The sequence below is a fragment of the Punica granatum genome, chromosome 2, assembly GCF_007655135.1.
Source record: "Punica granatum isolate Tunisia-2019 chromosome 2, ASM765513v2, whole genome shotgun sequence".
NCBI classification, from domain to species: domain Eukaryota; kingdom Viridiplantae; phylum Streptophyta; class Magnoliopsida; order Myrtales; family Lythraceae; genus Punica; species Punica granatum.
In genome coordinates this window covers 3,230,923-3,252,148 of record NC_045128.1, presented here as the reverse complement: position 1 = coordinate 3,252,148, position 21,226 = coordinate 3,230,923, and the positions used below count along the sequence as shown (strand labels likewise).

The window sequence follows — 21,226 nt, the reverse complement described above, 5'->3', positions numbered from 1 at the left end:
TTAAAAAGAAAGGTACAAATAAGATTGAAAATAATATTAAGTAAATAAAGACATGGTGAATTTTAAGAAAATGAAAATTTTGTATTTTATAAATTTATTAAAATAAATTAACAACAAAATTTATTTTCATTGTTGGATCTTACTACATGTGTAAAGGGAGAAAAAAGTATGTGTTTAATTAGCATAATTTCTTAAGAAAGATACTATATAGACGGAGAATTCATGTGTCCGTGAATGAATATTTATAAAGAAAACTAAAATATAAAATATATATGACTCTTTAGAAAGAAAAAATGGTAAAATATATAAGGAGAGTAGAGTAAGATGATGACGTCAAATCTTATAACGAGTGGGGAAAAAATGAAAAAAAATTTGTGCACCATATGGCTTAAAACATGACATTAAATTTTTAAGGAATAATTGGTCAACCATAATAATGAATTGATTTGATCCGATAGATCAATTAGGTTACAAAATATCAATAGAGGACAAAAGAAAGAATATAAAAAAGGGAAAATGAAAAAGTTCCATAATCACAAACTAAAATTTGAAAAAGAATTTAACATATATCATAGTTGGTATATTTAGTACTTCTAGTACGAATTTTTTCTAAATAAAAGTTGAGATAAAATTATTTTTTGAAAAATAGTTAGACTATAACGATCAAATTATTTGGCGTAACGCTTCAACCAGATTACGCGGTACATTATTTAAATCGTTTGATGTAAAGTGTTGATCGGATTACGTGAAACCTTATCAAGGTCGGATCTGAAAACGCCAACAAGACGTAACTCGTTGACCTTACGTTAAAATCTTCTGGCATAACACGAGATAGGATTATGTAGTACCTCATTTTTTAATCGGATTTAGAAATGCTAAAGAATTCTAAAAATGAAAATTATGAAAAAATGAAAAGAAAAAGGGATTACAATCGAATCATTTGTGTAACACATCGATCAAATTACGTGATGTATTATTCGGGTTAGATTTAAAAAACATCAAAAGGCGTGATGTTTGGACTTAATGATAGAATCATTTGACTTAATATGTCCATCGAATTAGATGGGACATCATTGTGATAGGATCTAAAATCACTAAAGAAGTATGATGCGGTGATCGAATTATGTGATACATTCTTTTAATCATATTTGAAAATATAAAAGAAATGAGAAATTTAAAATAACATTACCAAAAGAAAAAGACGAGCTGAGAGTAGGGAAAATGTCCCTACTCTTCCTCTCCCGAATTGAGATCCCGATATATGGACCGACTCCATCCATTGCAGTGTCTATCGGGTATCATTACTGGACTCCAGATTTAATGGTAATGGAATTAGGCCATAAGGAATTTTCATTTGACGATTAAAACCTAGATCTTTATAATTTAAATAAGGATTTGTGTTGATCAATAATAAGTTAAAAATATCCGTGAGATCATCGAATTAAAAAAAAAAAGTGCTTTTTTTTTTTCATTTTCAATTTGTTTTTAATTTCTAACTGTATTGTTAATTGAAGGGAGCCAAGCAGATCCTTCGCTTCTTCTGCTTCACAAGCTCACCTCCCATGGCTTCCTGCTGCTAAGCTTCTACTCTTCTCTCTCTCTCTCTAGATGTGCTGGTGGCGATGAGGTCGAGGTTCAAGGCATCGGCTTCAGGCAGCATCCGAAGGCCTACGGTCGTGCATCTCGTGTGTGCCGCGGCCCTCCTCACTGCCTTTGTTTTCGTATTCCAGTCCTCCTTCTTCGCAGGTCCGCCTCTCACTTCCCTCCGTCTGTCCATTACCTTGCTCCCTGCAAGTCTTGTTAATCGCAGCACTCTGTAATTTCAGGTAATCAGAACTCGAATCTCAACAGAGTAGAAGTCCGCGTTCTATCCGATTTCCAGTCCAGTGTGCAGCAATGCGTGGTTAGCTTCTAATTCCTCCTTAGACACTCGTATTCTGTTGCTTTTCTGCTTATCTCACCGTCGATCTAGTTGCGATACTTACTTGATTATACCCAGTCGGTGTTTGGAACGGCAGTTTAAATGATGTTTTCGTGGAATTATTCGGATCTAGATTACCATTTTCAACTCGTATTGTTTTCTACCGGTTTCGGGGTAATATGAGGCGGTGTGTGTAAGATGCTGTTGAAGTTGGATGTTTTGCTTCAGTGAAAGTAGCTCAATTAATTGTCCGGTTTGAACAGTGATGATCTCTTTAGGATGGAAACTGATGTACTGTTTCTGCTCTGTACTTGCTGCAACTGGGCCATCATTTACTTGCCAGTATCCCGATTGCTCGATTGTCGAAGTTGATTTTTTTTGGGAAAATTTTTTACCTTTGATCATATAGATGCTTGGCTCCATACTGAGCTTGAAAGTATACGCAGGCAAACAGAGGGCTTGGTCTTACTGCAGAGACAATAGACCACTGCAAGTTGCTTCTTAAGTTCCCTGAAGGCACCAACAGTACTTGGGTCTCTCTCTCTCTCTCTCCCCCGCTCTCTCTCTCTGTCTCTCTATCCGAATGCATTTCGTCAGACTGCTAATCTCCAACCATCTAATTGCAGTACAATGAGCAGTTCAAAGTTTTTGAGCCCTTGGAGTACAAATATGATGTATGTGAGGCTATCCTTCTGTGGGAACAGGTTAGTATTATCCTGTTTGGCTCGTTGGTTGAAAAATTCTGAGGAGATAATGTGGGCTAATGTTTTCAGGAATGCAGTACCGTAACATGACTACAGTGCTTACGAGAGAATACCTAGATGCTCGTCCGGATGGATGGTTAGATTATGCGGCAAAAAGAATAGCACAATTGTAAAAATCTGAACTCACAACACTCTGTTTCTATAGTGATTCATGTTTGACATCACATTTTAAGTTGATGTCTGAACTGCGTTCTTTTATTTATTGTTTTGTTGTAGGGGTGCTAAGAAGTGCTATAATCTGACACTTTGTGAAGAGCACCTCAACCTGCTTCTACCTGCAAAGCCCCCCTTCCACCCCAGACAATTTCGCACTTGTGCTGTTGTTGGAAACTCTGGGGATCTGCTGAAGACAGAATTTGGAAAAGAGATTGATAGCCATGATGCTGTATTTAGAGACAATGAGGCTCCCGTGAATGAGGTAATCTACACAGTTTTCTGTTTATGATGTTTTGCTTTTTCTCGTCGATTCTATCTTTAGGTGTTTCCCGGTTAAATTTGTTTAGGCTGACCTGATATGTTCGAATCCTTCTTTGTAATTACACAACTGTAAAAGTACTCATGCCCCTTTTAAATTGTTATGTAGAAATATGCCAAGTATGTCGGGTTGAAAAGAGATTTTCGACTTGTAGTCCGCGGAGCTGCCCGTAACATGGTCGCAATTCTAAATGGATCTGGTTAGTTCCGATCCTCTTTTTATCTTAACAATTGCATCTTATGCTTTCTATATACATAAAGAAATCTAGTGGCCTTGCCTTCGTTTTCAATAACGATCACTGTTAAATATGTCTGCTCTGTTGGATGCAATAATATCATACAGAGCCCATGATTCTTATGGATTTATGGACTTTGAAAAAACTTAACATTTTCATGGTTTGCAGATAATGAAGTTCTCATTATCAAAAGTTTAACACATAGAGACTTCAATGCAATGATAAAGGTGAGTGGTGTTATGAAAGTCATGATTATAGTTTATATATGAAGAAGCAATTAAATTTGGTAGATTATGAGAACTAACTGAAAAGGTGTTCCATTGGATGTTTTACCCCCTTTTTTTTGGCCAATTCGTTATACTTTGTATGCTCTAGCATGACACATTTTGCTGTTCCTTAAATCAGATTGCCTAAACAAAATTCTTTTTTTTTTTTTTAAATGGCAAATGTAACTGGTTTTACATCTATATTTGCTGCAGAGCATTCCCAATCCAGTTTATCTTTTCCAAGGGATTGTATTGCGCAGAGGCGCAAAAGGAACTGGAATGAAATCCATAGAGCTCGCTCTCTCCATGTGCGACATTGTTAATATATATGGTTTCACTGTTGATCCAGGATATACTGAATGGTCAGTTCAATTACTTTATTAGTATTCTTTATGTCTTTGCTTCACATTTAGCAGCAAGATGTTTCCATTTTGAGCATCACATGCAGCATGGTCAGTTCAATTTCAGGACTTATTAACAGTAGTATCTGATTTTTTCGATCTTCCAGCATGTTGGTGACCATCCCTTATTATTTTTCTCTTGTGGTTCCTCATGTATTTCCTACTGACAATGGAATATACTTGCATGCGTGGAAAAGCCCATAACTTGTTTCGATGGTAGATACGCAGTCTGCATTTATGGTCTTCCATTGCTCTCTTTTTCCATTAGCATCCCAATTTGTTTGCAAGAAACGTGCTTTGGTATGTCATTAATCAGCTTTGCTCTGTGATATTTTTGGTAGGACCCGATATTTCTCCTCGCCGAGGAAAGGGCACAATCCACTTCAGGGGCGAGCATATTATCAGCTTTTAGAATGCCTCGGTGTACGAACATTCTTTTTCCATCTGAAGCTGTGAAAGTTAATATTGGAATTATAGCTGATGCTCATACATTTACCATTTTGCTATCCTTATTTCTCAGGTCATTCGAATCCATTCCCCGATGAGAGCAGAGAGGAAGCAGGATTGGTCAGATGTGCCAAGCCGTGAAATGATAAGCAGAGCCCACGCGGCCACCCTGAGCTTAAAGCGGAGCCAAGCTGGTCAGACCGGAGGATTAGGTCAATTTGGCAGTTGCAAGGTCTGGGGTGACGCTGGCCTGAATGACGGGCCCATCTCGGGTTCTCCAGACATGAGCGAGGTGAGGAAGAACTCTAATTACAGTAAGTGGGAAGTCATGCCCTTTGAGAGCCTCAGGAAGGAAGCCCAGGATCACTACATTCAGATGGGGCGTGTGTCTATGTACAAAATGGATGGGAATAAATTGGAAGATCTTGTCTGTGTAAGACATTCCCCCAAGTCGAAGGTATAGCTATACTTTTTTCCTGAGCATCAACGTTATTCTTGATTTATCAGTCAGTGAGCTGCACGGGGAGGAATCTCGGGGAAGTTGATTATGATCGTGCAAGAGTTATAACTGTATCAACGGCCCGTTTCATTCCTCGTGTTTTGAGGAAATCAGGAGATAATCATTCCCGGGAGTGTTGAACAATACGCAGCATGTGCAATATTCTGATTGTAGCTTAGCTCAGGTGATTCTCTTGCGAGTTTGGTTGGGTCCGGTGTTTGATTTATAGATTATTGCTTCCGAACTGCGATGTTACGAACTTAAAACTGGTAGATGGATCTGATCTACTAAACATGGATGTTAAGTGAACATATAGATGTGTCTTGAGTGAATGGAAATGAAAAATGCAACGAAATAACATTAATGTTGAGTTACATACCGAATGACTCGATGTCCCTCATGGAGTGACGGAAAAGAGAAACAACTTAACAGCGATAAGATCGGCTTGGCAATCCTATTCGCCTCTTGATTGTATGAGCAATCGTCATGCGTTTAGAGCATCATCTGTATTCCTGTGCTGAAGAGAGCAACGAATGCAACATCAAAGGAACAGCCTATATCAATTAGTGACACGATTCATAGTATGCAGAATGTTATGGTTGGTTGGACATGGGAATCATATGTAAATACCAACGAATGTAACTGTTCTTTTTGCGATAATAATTAAAAAAAAAATTATTGTCTAAATCAAATGTGAAAAATGAGTTTCATATAGAGAGAAACCCCGATTTTGACAGGAATTTAGTCAAGATTAAGCAGGGTCATTTGCTCGGTCCCCTCAAAGCTTCAACACAGTTCTGAACCCGGTTTCACTATCCATCCCCAGCGCAAAGAATAGTGTAAGCTCTCAACCAAACACTGCCGCCGCGGGCTTTTTCATATACAAATTTTGATTTTCCTTTTTCGGGTGAAAAGTTAAATATTTGGATGTTTGATACCTGAGCTTGCCTTTGATTTTCGAGTTCGATCACGATTCAACAAATAGTGTAATGATTGTAAGTATTAATAAATATATGAATAGAGGAGAATATATACGTGTATGTATATAGAGATGTGAAAGTATATATGAAATTTATTATTAAAAATAATTAGGAAATGAGTGAAAATTGTTATTAAATAGAGAAAATGGTAAAATTGTAATGATTATAATATTAAATTTTAAGGAGTAGAATTGAGTTGGGAAGGGTAAAATGATTTATTTAAAAACCATACAAAGCGGGGGGCTTTGAAAGCTTTGAATCGGCCCCGTCTATGAAACTGTGGAGCAGAGGAAGAAGACTCCTCTCGACCTGCTGTTCTCTGCGAGCCTCCCGCCATGCCGACGTCGATCCTCCCGTCGACGCCCGGATCATCAAGACGGGCTTCGACCCCAGAACCTGCAGCTCCAACTTCCGGATCAGCAATATGCTCGCGAGGGGCGACCTCACAGGCGCTCGGCAGGTGTTCGACGGAATGCGCAACAAGAACACCGTGTCTATCAACGTGATGATCTCTGGGTACGCCAAGGCTGGGGATCTTGCGAGCGCCAGAGCGCTGTTTGATAGCATGGATGAGCGGACGGCCGTGACGTGGACCATCATGATCGGTGGGTACTCGCACCATGATAGGGCCGATGAGGCGTTCGAGCTCTTCACGGAGATGCTGCGAAGCGGCATGGGCCCTGATTATGTGACTTTTGCGACACTGCTCTCGGGGTTCAACAGTGCCGGTGCAGCGTGCCACCTGGTTCAAGTCCACGGGTTGGTTGTTAAACTGGGGTTCGGTTCGGTTCAGATAGTCGGCAACTCGCTGTTGGACACGTACTGCAAGGTGGGTCATGTTGATTTAGCAAGGCAGCTGTTCAAGGAGATGCCTGGGAGGGATGCGGTCTCCTTCAATGCATTGATAACAGGGTACTCAAATGAAGGGCTCTTCAAGGAAGCGATTAGACTCTTCATGAAATTGCTAAAATCGGGTTGCAGGCCTTCGGAGTTTACTTTTGCCTCGGTTTTAGCAGCTGGTTCTGGGTTGGGTGAATTGGCTTTTGGGCAACATATACATGGTATCGTTATTAAGATGAATTTCCTACAGAATGTGTTTCTGGGGAATGCGTTGCTCGACTTCTACTCGAAACATGACCAAATAAGAGACGCAAGGAAGCTTTTTGAAGAGATGCCGGAAATAGATGATGTTTCTTACAATATACTGATCGCAGGCTATGCTTGGGTTGGGGAAGTAAGAGCCTGTAAAGAAATATTTCGCGGACTTCAGTCGACAAGATATGGCGGTCGGCATTTTCCATTCGCTCCCTTGCTGAGCTTAGCTGCAAACACTTGTGACTTAGAAATGGGCCGTCAAATCCACTCGCAGACCATTGTTACCACGGCTGATTCAGAATTGCAGGTTGAAAATGCTCTCATTGACATGTATGCAAAATGTGGGAAATTCAACGAGGCAGAAATTTTATTTACTAACTTACCTTATAAGAATTCTGTTCCATGGACGGCCTTGATCTCAGCTTATGTCCAAAATGGATTGCACGAAGAGGCCCTGAAGCTGTTCGTCAAGATGAATCGAGATGATGTGGGCCCTGACCAAGCCACCTTTGCGAGCGTCCTCAAAGCCTGCGCAAGTCTTGCCTCTGCCTTACTGGGGAACCAGCTCCACTCATGCCTTGTTAAGTCGGGCTTTTTGTCGAATGTCTATGCGGGAAGCGCCCTCCTTGATGTGTATGCAAAGTGTGGGTTGATGAAAGAAGCCATTAAGACTTTTGACCAGATGCCGACGCGAAATATCATCTCATGGAATGCCATGCTCACCGCTTATGCCCACGGGGATGGGAAGGCCACTATCAGTGCATTTGAGGAGATGGTCCAGTTGGGGTATGTCCCAGATTCCATAAGCTTCCTAAATGTTCTCTCCGCTTGCAGCCACTCAGGGCTCGTCGAAGAAGGGCTGAAGTACTTCGATATGATGAATAGAGACTATAAGCACATCGTCAAGAGAGAACACTATGCTTGCGCGCTTGATGTGCTTTTCAGGGCAGGGAGGTTTGATGAGGCGGAGGAGTTGATGTCTCAGATGCCCTACGATCCCGATGAGATCACGTGGGTATTGGTTCTGAACTCGTGCAGGATCTATAAGAACGAAAAACTGGCTTTGAAAGCTGAGGCGGCGCTTTTCAAAATGGAGGGACTGAGGGATGCGGGGCCTCATGTGAACTTGTCCAACATATATGCAGCAGCAGGTCGATGGGATGACGTGGCGAGGGTGAAGAAGGCGCAGAGGGAGCGAGGGATCAAGAAAATTCTTGCTTGCAGCTGGGTCGAGGTTAAACACCGAACGCACGTGTTTGCGGCAAACGATAACAACCATCCAGAAATATGGCAGATCAGGAGAAAGCTCGACGAGCTAGGGGAAAAAATGGAACAGGAAGGCTACAAGCCCGACCCGAGCTGTACCCTTCACAATGTGGACGAGGAGATCAGGATCGCATCTCTCAAGTACCACAGTGAACGACTTGCAATTGCCTATGCCCTAATAAGCACGCCCGAGGGGTCCCCTATCGTGGTGGTAAAGAATCTAAGGACTTGCACGGACTGTCACGCGGCGATTAAGGTGATGTCAAAGGTCGTCGCGAGGGAGATCACTGTGAGGGACACGAGCAGGTTCCATCATTTTAGTCATGGTGTTTGCTCTTGTATGGACTATTGGTGACAGTTCCAAGTTCAAACCCGTGCATCAATGATCCATTACACAGGCAGTGTTGGTAAGATCGCAACCATATGTAACTTATTCGAATGTAGGCATTCTTTTTCGAGAAGCAGATGATCTCGATCAATTGCATCAATAGAAAATACCAGATAATGCTGCTTTTGATTCCTTCGAATAAGGAAAGGAGTTACTCGCGATGAAACCGAAAACAGCAGGGAACACCGCTTATGCAGCAATTCCTTTCCTTTTTCGTACCAATTGCAGCTCGATTCATAGAGAAAGCAGTTGATCCTTATTGATCATTGCTCTCCAATTCATCAGTGGAAGTTAAACCAATTCATTTGCGATATTTCTGTATTCATCTCAATAGCAACTGCACCTCGATTTATCGAGAAACCAGTTGATCCTTATTGATCATTGCTCTCCAATTCATCAATGAAACTTAGACCAATTCATTCCCAAAATTTCTGTATTCATACCGATACGATCGGAATATGAACTAGTTTTGGTGCAGTCGATACTAGCGAAAAACTGAAACGATAAAATCGCACATAGATGAGCTACGAAACCGACTACTTCCGGTTCTTGACGAGCTCGTCGGGGACGAGCTTCAGCTGCTTCCTCTGCTTCGACTTGGCGATCTTCTTCAGAGTCTTCGGGTTCGTGATCTTCTGGAGCTTCGTCCCGGACCTGAGTATGTTCTCCTGCTTCTTCTTCTCCGCCTCCTCCCTCTTCTTCCTCTTCTCCACCTTGTTCTGCCTTATCGTCTCCTTCAGCTCCTGCATCCTCTCCCTGTACGCACTCTTGATCTCCTTCTCCCTCTGCCTCTCCTCGAAGTTCGTCCCCTTCACGCTCGCCCGCAGCGCCGATGCCCTGTGCTTCCGCGGCTGCTTCCACTTCCGGCCTGACACCTTCCCCGCAATCACCCCGTCGTAGGTCGGCTTCCCGAAGGTCGGCCTGTCCGGATTCTCAAGGGACGGCACCGCCGACCGCTTCGCCGGTGGCAGGGCCGGCTCGTCCACTTCCATGGACGCATCTCCGGAGGACGTACCTTTGGCGGCAGCGGCCAGGGCCGCCTCCTGGGACTCGCGCTTGCGCTTGGCGGTCTTGCCGCCGAAGCCTTCGTCGAGGGATCGGAAGTCTATGGTGCACGCCATGGATAGAGAGGAAAGAGAGCTTACAGTTAAAACCCTAGCTCTGAAAATCGCTGACGGTATACATACATATTCGGCGGCTCGCGCGGAACCGCACATGGCCCGGTTCCCAAAATTGCAAATCAACGGTCCGGATTGGTCCGGGCCGGACAAAACAGTTTTTTGATATTTCCCCTTTGCAAACAAATCTTTGGAAAAAAAAAGTCATTTCGGTCCTCGATCTTTTCTTGCTTTTTCAGTTTCATCCTAATATATATATATATATATATGTATATATTTTGTTTTTTCAACTTAATCTTTAGCATTGCATGTTTTATTCCCTTTAGTCATACGATCAACTTTTTCGTTGAAAAATCACATGTCCATCTAAAATAATGTTGAAAAAAAATTAATTTTATTAAAAAGTAATTCCTAAAAATAAAAAGTTTATTTATTTATTTTTAAAGAAGGGAGATTGAAGAGGGAGAGGGGGTTGAGGGCTGGCTGCCAGTGACGTTCAAAGACCATTAATTAGCACGTGATATAACATGCGTATTCATGAGTTAGCACGATTGCGAAACACACCACGAGAAAAATGTGATTTGGAATCAAGGATCTTTGAACATTAATTAAATATTATAAGACCATATGTGGAAGATATTAATAGAAATTCAATCGATTTTAAGTTTCCACGTATTTATATAAAATAAAAAAATAAAAAAAATAAAATGGAGTCATGGTGCCTCTTCATGAAAGCGCCTCAGCTTTTATTATATATGTACACATTGATTACGGAAATGATTTTCAGTCTCTTGCTGGATCAGTATATACGGATTAGGTTAGATTTTAATTCAGAATTTTGATTATTGTAAAAAAAAAAAAAAAACTATACTTCTCATCTCGATGAATCTCTTTTTAGTATGTATATATCCCATGATGACTCTTCTCATGGAAAACAAGAACAACAACGTTGATGATAATTAGATAAATAACAATGACGACCGTGATAGATGACAGTTTTACAAGTTGCTGCAGCTTTGTCGTAGCTATCGGCAGCTTACACCAATGAACAACACAAACAATGACAAAAGAAATACTAGACTTCTCGCCTACATATGAAATTCCGATAATATTACCCGTCGATCGGATTATAGAGGAAGAACCTCCCTCAAGTAATGTGAGGTTGATCAGAAGGAAGAGACTTCCAAAGGAATGTGTACGATTGCTTGCCCAACCACAGCACCTAAAGACTAACAATGGGACTGCAGAACACAAATATCAGCATCACAATCCCGAGGGAGAACCATTCCCCTTCCCATTCCCACGATCAATAACAAGCTCTGGGAGGTCGTTCTCGAAGAAGGCTGAGTGCAGAGCCCTAACACATTGCTCTGCTTCATCGTCATCCACAACCAATGAGATATTGACCTAATAAAATAAATTCAGTTTAAGATCAGCTCTTTGTTGGTATAGGCTCAGACATTAAATTAATGAATGATAACCAGAACTTGAGATTTGAGAAAACAGGATTGAAAATGAGTGACATTGTGCAAAGAGATACCTTAGATGCACCCTGAGAGATCATCTGCACATTAACTCCAAGACTTCGGAGGACACGGAATGCCTGTCGTAAAAAGCAACCCCGTTAATAAAGGCCGTTTAAAAGACACCTTCTATTCATTGCAAGAGCGAGGCGGGATGAGGATACCTTCTCCAATATCAGTGACGACCGTTGCACATTGCCAATAAGGGAGATAATGGATCTCTTCTGGAGAAGATTGACTACAGCAATTTTCTCGAGTTCTTCAACCACATGGTCAAGCTCCTGCATGAAGAGAACACGTGGTTTGGATGATGAAAGGTTGAAGGCCTCGACACGAGAGTCCTACTGCAGAATGTCATACTAGTCTAAGATGCTTGTGAGCCACGAAATGCTATAGAAAAGTTGGAAGATCAGAAGTATCTCTGACTCTACTCTTTAATCCAAGATTAATCTCAGGCTGAGAAGTTTCGGGGTTGAGAAGGTGATGCTGAGGACTTCGGGGTCAATAACTCGGTAGCCCAGGAATAAGGGATCATACACTTGCCTGCTGAATTAATTCTCTGCTCCAGAGCTTTGAAGGGTCCAATGTCAAGGAAATGCTGACTTCACTTGTAGCCACAACATCCACGGATATACCAAGATCAGCGAAGATGGAAAATACCTGCACCAAAAAATTAAGACGAGAAAACATACATTTGTTAGAATGAGAAACCTAAAGCAAGCACCGGGTCGTTAACTGGATGTTGCTCTTTTACCTTGGCAAGGAAACCAAATGAACCAAGCATCCGAGTGCTAACAATGTCTAAAGTGGTGACATTTCGCTTCAAAACAATACTAGTAAGAACAGCCTGCAAGAAAATTTAAGTTCTGTCTCTTTTAGAAGTTCACTTAAATAATCTTCCTTTTGATAAGCATAGCTGCAATCCGTATACCTTGGTCATGTCCCTTGTCTTGGTTATCAAAGTCCCTGATGCATTTCGATTGTATGAATTTTTTACTCTAACCGGAATATCACCTTCTCTAGCTGGTCTCATGGATTGAGGATGCAGGACCTTGAAAAATGTAATGAGACTTCAATCAGATGACGCTATCACCAAGAAACAAAAGCACTTATCTTGACTATAATTCTCCATCTTATTCGTCCTCTTAGAATATTCGGAGGGACTGATTGGCCTATAAACTACCCCACATGAGCCCAAGCTTTTTCTTACCTTTAGGATACAGCAGAAAAAGAAAGAGACAAAGGCTAAGGGTTGATCTGTTGCCTCATAAACCAGACATCCAAGTAAAAATCAATTTCTTGCTTCATAACTCAATTGACTGATATGTAAATATTCAGCAATACCTGAGCACCAAAATAAGCAAGTTCTGCTGCCTCGTCAAATGTCAAGTAAGGGACAGGATGTGCATTTGGATATATGTTCGGGTCACATGTCAAAACACCGTCAACATCCTTCCACACCTGTGATAATTTCAATAAAGGGAAGAAAAAATGTCTTGTATAACTAAGGCGGCTATCAAAATTAAATAAATTTATATGTATGAAATGCACAGGTACTCCATTGCCTGTAGGTTTATGGTCTCCAGATTAAAGAGTTTAGAAGCAGTAAACAACACTTAACTGACCTGAATCTCTCGCAAGCCCAATGCTTTGCCAATAGTTGTAGCAGTCAAATCACTGCCACCACGACCCAGAGTAGTCACTGCACAAGTTCTCCAACCCTAAATAGATAAGAGCAGGAAGGTTAATCCTACTGCCATATTCAAACCGAGGCCAGAAAACCTCATCTGAGTCAAAATTCAAAATGGAAAGCTGAAATGTATTAGATATCTAAAAACAAGGTACCTTTCCAAGAAAACCAGTAACAATTGGTATTGCAGGATCGCTGATCCAATCATCATATAACCTCTTTGCAACAGCTGGGTAAGTTGCTTCCAAGATATCCGCATTTGTGAAGTCATCGGTGGTAATAAAGCCAATGTCAAAGGCATCGTACTGGGAGAAAAGAAAATTACCAGCATGAAGATCTGCTATCATAAGGAACTTAGGGAATAATAGGGAGCATATACATGGTCATGGCACAAGTATGGTCTTCATTAGTTATGCAGAATGAAGCCTTTATACTTGGTACGTAGTAACTACGAGCCCTTCAATGATCAATTTGCATCTTCCACTACTTCATCTACTCAAATTTAACCCAAAAAGAGAAAGAAAACCCAACTACCAGACCAAAATGCTGGATAACGTACTTGTCTTGCTTTGACTCCCAATGTGTTCATATATGCGGCAAAAATCCTTGTGGACATGCACTCCCCAAATGAAACTAGGTAATCTCTTGTCCGTGGAGTCAGCTCCTTCATCATAGCAATTCCCTTCAGGAGTTGTTCCAAATCTTCTAGGTGTTCTATACAACGTTTGCAAAGAGCACAACGAAGAAAATCAAATCACTGGCTCAAATAAAATTAAATGTTATTCACTGACAGCAATTGACATATTAATTCAGTAATATCAACTCACTATCGATTATAGCCTTGTCAACTCCAAGCTCGTTCATGGTCCTGAAAGAAGAGATGAAATGGAGAGTGTGAGAACCATGTCCTCATTCTACCATTCTTTTAGTTAAACTAGTTCATTACCTAATATGCAGATCCTTAATGAAGCTCAATTCCTCAATACATGATACGTTCGTGACGCCACAGGTGACAGCCTTTTCTCCAGCCTGTAACAGATGCATTGCATCTGGTGAACAACTTACCGCTTAAGGAATGCAAAAAAGAGAAGACAAAGGACAGTCAAGATGAGAAATTATGTACCAAAAGAAGTTTGTTGGTGGTTTTTCCCATGGCAGATAGAACAATCACGGGCCTCTCATTTGGGAAGCTAAGTATGAGATCCGCAACCTCTCTCATCCTCTCAGATGAGGCAACCGATGACCCACCAAACTTCATCACACATGTTAACTGACTCCCGCTGCTGCCAGCATTGACAGTCGCAGTCACATTTTTCTCTAGTACATCGAGATTTGCCGCCTCACAACTCACTTTGAGAACTCTGCTGCTGCAGCTAGTTTTGAAGCTCCTACAGAGAAATGGCCGCGATGCAACAGAGGTGGCAAAACGAAGCTGCTGGGGCCATAGAGATTGTGACTGCAGAGTTTCTTTTGCAGCTATAGAAGGGGGTGTCTTAACCCCACCGAAATGCAATGCTGCAGCCATGTCAATTCAGCAAATGAGCTGGAATAGCAACTACAAAAGGATTAACGCCGCTTCAATAATCAAATTGTGTCGACTGATAGGGATATATGCGCTCCGAGTTCAACCTCAAAGCTTCCTGCAAATTCGACTGCTCGAATGAGTTACTCTACTCTGGAAGATCAAAATGATCCGATGAAAGCGACCAATCAAAAGAACAGCGAATACACAACACTAGAAAAGACAAAGCAAATTCAAAAGCTGCAACAGCATTTGATTGACATTCCAACGACTAAATCTAACAAGCTAAACAGATTCTGCCCTCGCAGGTACTTCCCGGCATCGAAAACACAACATTACCGCGCGCATTCAGCACGATAATGCAGGAAAAAAAAAACGACCGTACGCGCCCCAGTCCCCATTCAAACAGTCAATACCGCAGGAACGGGAAGGTAACGATGCAAGAGAAAAGGCATTGAGGTGGTAATAAGAGATATAAGGAGGAGCACGGACGCGGAAACACACCTCGAGATCGAGCTCCGAGAAGCCAAATGCAGGGGGAAAACTCGCTTTCGTTTCGGCAGAGAGGAGAGAGGTCCGCACCGCCGACGCAAATGGAGGTCCGCCGAAGGCCCAAGGAGCTCTAAGGTCTCCGCCTCCCACGCTGCAAGCTCCGGTGGAAGACGAAGATTACGGCGGCGGCCGCCCTCCCCTTTCTCTGAGCAGAAGAAGAAGAGAAGAAGAAGAAGAAGAAGAAGAAGACGACGAAGAAGAAGCCTCTTGTTTTGATTTTCAGTTCAGGCCAGGAGAAATACGTATTTTATACCTCTCCGCGGGTAAGAGCGAATCGGGGGCCGATTTGATCAGACGGCGTTCGTTGAAACGGACGGCTGATATTCAACACGTTCTGCGCGTGGAATCAGGGTTCTGCCCTGGTGGGAGTTGATAAAGTGACCAAGAAGTTCCGTCACGGTGCTTTTTTTCACCGCGATGGAGAATGATCCAACAGTCGAAGATGGCCTGTTATGTGACAAAGATGAGTGGGGTGGATGTACTGAACTGAAATTTGGGAGCTGACTCAGCCGCCGCTTGACGTTTCTACTTGCGGTCGCCGCAGCGGCTGACGTGGACCCCAACATGGACTAGCGGGTCCCACTCGAAGTGAAGTGGAGAATCGTGGATTTGCTTTTTCCCCCGCCATTCTTGTCTATCCAAACAAGGGGTAAGGCCATCTCCAGCAATTGGCTCTGGAATAGGTCTCTAACATGGGTTCATATAAGTCACATAGGCGTCACATCATTCGAAAAGGGATCGAAGAAAAAGAGGGATTCAGATTTTTAATGATCGGTCTCTGATTAAATCGCCATTGTGATTCAACACTTTTTTTTTTTAATAAGTACCGCACTTTTTCTTTAAAAAAAATATAAAGTAATTATGTAGCCTACTACACGCCACGTGACTGGAGCAGCGGATCCCACACGGACCGACGCTTTTGCCATCTCTTAATAATAGAAAAAATATGATAAAAGTTATTGTATGCAGCAGCATGAGATATGATCATGATTGGACTTCTTGGGTCTCTTTGCATGGAGATGAGTCGCGAGGAGATCGCTCCGGCGAAGAAAGACGGTTCCTGTATGCCAGCTGGTGTGGGGAGATGCGGCCATCTCTTCGCTTGAGATGGTAAGTGATTGCATTATACATATAAGTAATAAATTACTTACAATTATAGATCATCAAGGCAATAGTGCTTGAGGATTTACTTTTCCACAAGACAGCCAGTCGCCATATCTTCGCGGAATAAGTTACTTTAGAGCAAAATAGAATTCCAAACCTGCTTAGTGAACTCACTTTAGCACGCAGGAAAACACAAAATTCCGAATCATTAAGGCAATCTTTTTTTGAAATCCTTTCCTTTGTGGACAACTTAGAATTGAAAGTTTATTCAGCGAAAAAAACTTAGAATTGCAAGTCACGAAATAAAGGAAGCTCGATCGGGGGAATGTGCTTGGAACCAAAGTAGCTTGTGCCAAGGGACCTTGAGTTGCTCAGGTCGAAGATCATGCCAGAGCTGTAAAAGTATTAAAATTCCATGGTACACCATAGAATTTCACCGCGAAATGTTGATAAATATAGGCCATTGACCTGCTTTGTGATTCAGAATTAAATGTTGACAGAACTGTAAAAACGAAGTGAGTAAATAAACATAACTTATCTAAAATAATAACTGTAAGATGAATTCGCAAATTAATAGTCATTAAATGGGTAAAAAATCAAGGATAAATATAATATGGTAAAAATAATATTGCAGATTCAGAATATTAACAAATTAAAGTCGTACTTTTAAAAGAAAACAAGTGATCCTTTCATATCATTCCTATCATTCCTCGAATTCTCATATGAACTAAATCAGTCAAATAATAAATAATTAATTGTAACATCTACTGAGGTGCTCTTGAGCTTAGTTACATGGACTGAATAAACTTTGAGATTCTGAAATGCAAATGTAGTATTACACACTCACACGACGATCAGGCACCTACCGAAGTACGACTTTTGCTCAATTGCATGAGCAATGAAACCTCGTGATTTCGACCCATACACGTGGTATAACATGCATATTCATGAGTTAGCACGATTGCGAAACGCACCACGAGAAAAATGTGTAGGAATCAACGATCTTTGAACATTAATTAAATATATAGGCCAATGGCATATTTCTTATACATTCATACATATATATATATATATACATGTATGATGGGGTTGACTCACCAATTATCAATTACCTATTGTATAATAATATATAAATAAAAACCAACAAACGCAATGAAAAAGCGCCACACCAATTTTTTTTTATACCATCAGTTCATGGTTGAGTGATTCCTTCAATATTTGGTCATAATGATTATAATTAATTATTACCACGAAAATAAAAAAATAATTCTCGATTCGCAAAGAAATAGTAAATGTCTTCTTAAAAATAAAAAAGAAAAATTCTTAGTCCCACATAAATATTGAAAATACTCCTAGAAAAAGGCTCTCAAATAAATTTTAAAAATTTCTTCATAAATGTTGAAAAATTTGAATTTTAATATTTTTTTAATATATTCGTGCAATGCCCGACCTCGTTCCTAATTTATTATTGATTATCAAAGAGGCTCCAACCCAACCCAATATTAAAAATATGAAGAAGAGTGGAATCAAAAACATGTGGGGTTATGGCTACTCGATCGGGGCCAAGAGAAGGCCACCAACCAACCTCACCCTCTTCTTCCCCGAGGCAGAATATATCGATTCTCCACACACAATCACATATGGGGACGCTCCCTATGTCATGACAAATTTCCTCGTTCGCAGGGAAAAAAAAAAGAAAAAAGAAAGGAAAAGAAAATGAAGAAATTTCCTCGAATTGTAGAAAACACGTGTAAATATGTCTTTACTAGTAAGTATATTGTAGTAATTAGTCAACCGCGTGTTGTATGGGTTCGTTTTTAATAGTACTTTTTTTTCATTTTTTTAAAATTTTCAACATTAACAAAAAAAATTTGAATAATGATCCTAATATATTAGTTTTATTGAAATAGTTTAGTGAAAATTCTCTTATTAAAGTGTATTAAATGTTTATTTAATTGTTATCATTATGCAAATTCAATAACTGGATGTATACAATTATAATTTTATAAGTTTTATTTTGAAAAAATATATTTTTATGTCCTTACTTTCAATTTTTTTTAACTTTTTATATGACCATAATGTGTAAATTAGTTTCTTATGTTAAATTTTTTGAAAATCCTTTGTATTAATCACTGATTAATTTATTTTAATTAGTGCATTATCACATATATTTAGTTTAATAAAAATTTTATTTGGTGTGATTAGAAATTCTTCTTTTCCAATTTTATTTAATTAATTCAAAATTTTAATAGATCTTATTTAATATTCATTTTGATACTTATTTATTGCATCTATAAGAATTTGTCATTTACATATAAGTCTCTTTTGGGAGGATATCATAATATAATCTTTTGAATTACATTTATAAATGATATTTATTATTGAGGGTAATTAATATTATTAAATAAACATAATTGACTCTTTTGATCCTATTTAATACGACCCTATTTAATTAATGTGAAGGGTAGTTCATTTTACTATATATAATAATACAGATTAAAATTTCCAATCTATAAAAGTTAATTAACTACAGGACAAAATAATGCGAATGCGGACCCAAGATGTACATATACACATTGAAATGATTTACTATTTAATAAAGCAACACACAAGATGTACGTATATACTTACTACTATTGTAAATCGCATGCTTATTGTAAAAACATATAATGAGACATCCGTACTCTGCCTATCTAAACTAGATCGCCTCGTCACCTTGCAACGTGACAGACCTTGAATCACGTGTTCAGATTATATAATAAAATCAGGTTGGTACGTGTACAGTGCCCTTAGCCATAACTCTACCAATCAACAATAAAATAATGTCTAATTTACATAATTCATTATGGTGGTTGTGATGTGGTATGTCCCGTGGGGCCTTATGGGCAAATCTATGGGGGATCTCTCTATATATGTGAGAAATCATAAGAGACTTGGGGAAGTCTAATAGAATTGCAGCAAATTGATGGTGCATCGTATATTCGTATGATAAGTAATTTTATCAGTTGTTTTTCGATACATAATTTGAATTAGAGTCATTTAAAAATTTTAAATGGATTGTAAATATATAATATGGTAAGGGAAAATAAGTCTTATCTCCACACTTACCAAAACAATTGACGTGAAATTCAGGGATAATTTTAATAATTGCAAATATTGATGATTGTCTGTGGACCTCGTTTTTGTTTTCTCTATTGTTTAATTTTAGTCCTATTATTTAACACTTCTATTATTTAACATTATTTACGGGAGGACAAGGAAATGACAGATCTGATTCCTATTATTTAACACTTCTATTATTTAACATTATTTACGGGAGGACAAGGAAATGACAGATCTGAGTGTACCATTTATATATGTCGTGTCTGTCCATTTTTCTTTTTCTCTTTACATATTCGAATTACCAAGGAAGTTTATCAATCGACTTAACTATAAGCTGGTCCAATATCACCCGACAGCCAAGAAAAAAACAAGAAGCACGATACATCTCCAAGTTGAGTGTTGCATGAAATGTAAGATCACAAAAATTTCCTCTTCTTTTTTTTTTTTTTTGCAAATGGACAAACGATCCTAGATTTCCATCACCTGACCCATTCAGCCGACAAAAAAGAAAATAAAATATCATAAGATTATGATTCATCATGACCCAATGCCCCCCAATTTATGCATGGGTATTAACCCGAAAAAAAAGGAAGCATGCATGGTCAAGAAAAATGCTTTTTTTGTTTACTGGACTAATTAATAAGCAAGTTATGGTAAAAAGATTATTTCAATATCAGTTGGATTTAATAAATTGTGAGCATAGGTCATCCATGTTGTCAGGTCAAACTTTGCCTCCATCCAATGAAAGAGCAGTCGAAGTCTAATGATATGGGATTTTGGTCAAAATTATGTAAAAAGTTGAAGATCACGGCTATATTTATGTGGGAGAAGTCATATAATCAATAGAATCAATATTTGTTTTCATACTTGTCAGCGTTGGTTTGTCGGGCGAATCACAAATATATATCATATATATATATGAAGATCATCAACGGATGCCATAGGCTAAGATCAGGGATTGATCCAGGGCTAGGAGTGAAAATTGCCCCTCCTGATACTTTGATATTTTATAAAGGAATTTTTATCGTAAATGTCTCATGATTTATTCGTTTTGTCAAATCTATCATATATTTTTTTTATCTGATATATCTCTTGTTTTACTTTTTGTATCAAATCTATCCCGACGTTATCTTTTTTGTCGACATCTAACAGCCGTACTGACGTGGCATATGGAGTGATAGTGGGCCCTCACTTGCTACGTGGGTTCCACGTCAGTACGATCGTTGGATGTCGACGGAAAAGATAACGACGAGATAAATTTGAAGCTAAATGTAAACCATGAGATATAGTTGATAAAAAAATATATGATAAATTTGATAAAACGGATAAACCGTGTGTCATTTTAGATAAAAATCGCTTTTATAAAAAATTATATATTTTTTTCATTTTTAGTAGAATTATTTGTTTTCGCTTCTAAGTATAATTATTTTTTTTTGTCAGGATTCGCCCCTCTCGACCAAAATTTTGGGTCGGTTCCTGGCTAATATTCCTCATCAAATTAAGATCTTTATAGGATCAACTTCTCGTGGCATAGAATCGTCAGAGAAATTTCTTAAGTTAGGCCAAATTAACTTGCAATCCTGATCTCATTTTTTTCTCGTACACACGGAGACTTTTTTGGTCGTCGGGCAACTTCATGTGGGGAAGGTACTAGGTCCTAACACACAAAGTTTTATGACAAATAGAGTCAGCGTGACATCAAGTTATGATGACAAATATCATTTCAAGTATTTAATATTTTTACGATTTGTGATGAATTATACCAAACACTGAACACTTGAATTAAGATATTAAATATTTGAATATTTAATAAAAGTAATAAATATTTATACTATCACGAGTACTAAAAGTACTAGACACTAATTCACAAAAAAAAAA

General features: G+C 39.3%; 4 protein-coding genes across 6 annotated transcripts; 2 read left to right on the top strand and 2 right to left on the bottom strand.

The window, feature by feature from the left end:
- The first annotated feature begins 1,501 nt into the window (after positions 1–1,501).
- On the top strand, positions 1,502–5,372 carry LOC116195158 (sialyltransferase-like protein 1). Its single transcript, XM_031524140.1, has 11 exons — positions 1,502–1,746; positions 1,827–1,903; positions 2,368–2,454; positions 2,548–2,625; positions 2,703–2,794; positions 2,902–3,103; positions 3,269–3,359; positions 3,564–3,622; positions 3,875–4,023; positions 4,404–4,485; positions 4,583–5,372. Exons 1-11 carry the CDS (start codon positions 1,623–1,625, stop codon positions 4,970–4,972), a joined length of 1,431 nt encoding a protein of 476 aa, XP_031380000.1. The 5' UTR covers positions 1,502–1,622; the 3' UTR covers positions 4,973–5,372.
- Positions 5,373–6,166: 794 nt separating this feature from the next.
- Positions 6,167–8,869, top strand: LOC116195157 (putative pentatricopeptide repeat-containing protein At2g01510). The gene has a single exon (XM_031524139.1). It carries the CDS (start codon positions 6,260–6,262, stop codon positions 8,702–8,704), a length of 2,445 nt encoding a protein of 814 aa, XP_031379999.1. The 5' UTR covers positions 6,167–6,259; the 3' UTR covers positions 8,705–8,869.
- A 260-nt stretch (positions 8,870–9,129) lies between these two features.
- On the bottom strand, positions 9,130–9,905 carry LOC116195159 (UBX domain-containing protein 1). The gene has a single exon (XM_031524141.1). The coding sequence runs from the start codon at positions 9,856–9,858 to the stop codon at positions 9,274–9,276; it is 585 nt and encodes a 194-aa protein (XP_031380001.1). The 5' UTR covers positions 9,859–9,905; the 3' UTR covers positions 9,130–9,273.
- An 829-nt stretch (positions 9,906–10,734) lies between these two features.
- Positions 10,735–15,375, bottom strand: LOC116196935 (aspartokinase 2, chloroplastic). Of its 3 annotated transcripts, none has more exons than XM_031526896.1 (14): positions 15,095–15,375; positions 14,192–14,720; positions 14,015–14,097; positions 13,896–13,936; positions 13,628–13,782; positions 13,224–13,373; positions 13,004–13,099; positions 12,723–12,839; positions 12,310–12,429; positions 12,133–12,225; positions 11,916–12,038; positions 11,543–11,659; positions 11,396–11,458; positions 10,735–11,262 (listed from the first exon to the last, which is right to left on the bottom strand). In XM_031526896.1, exons 2-14 carry the CDS (start codon positions 14,591–14,593, stop codon positions 11,119–11,121), a joined length of 1,704 nt encoding a protein of 567 aa, XP_031382756.1. In that variant the 5' UTR covers positions 14,594–14,720; positions 15,095–15,375; the 3' UTR covers positions 10,735–11,118. The 3 variants fall into 3 exon arrangements, with proteins under 3 accessions (XP_031382756.1, XP_031382755.1, XP_031382757.1); XM_031526895.1 differs by having other exon boundaries at positions 14,192–14,708; XM_031526897.1 differs by having other exon boundaries at positions 11,922–12,038; positions 14,192–14,708; positions 15,095–15,374.
- Between the last annotated feature and the right edge of the window lie 5,851 nt (positions 15,376–21,226).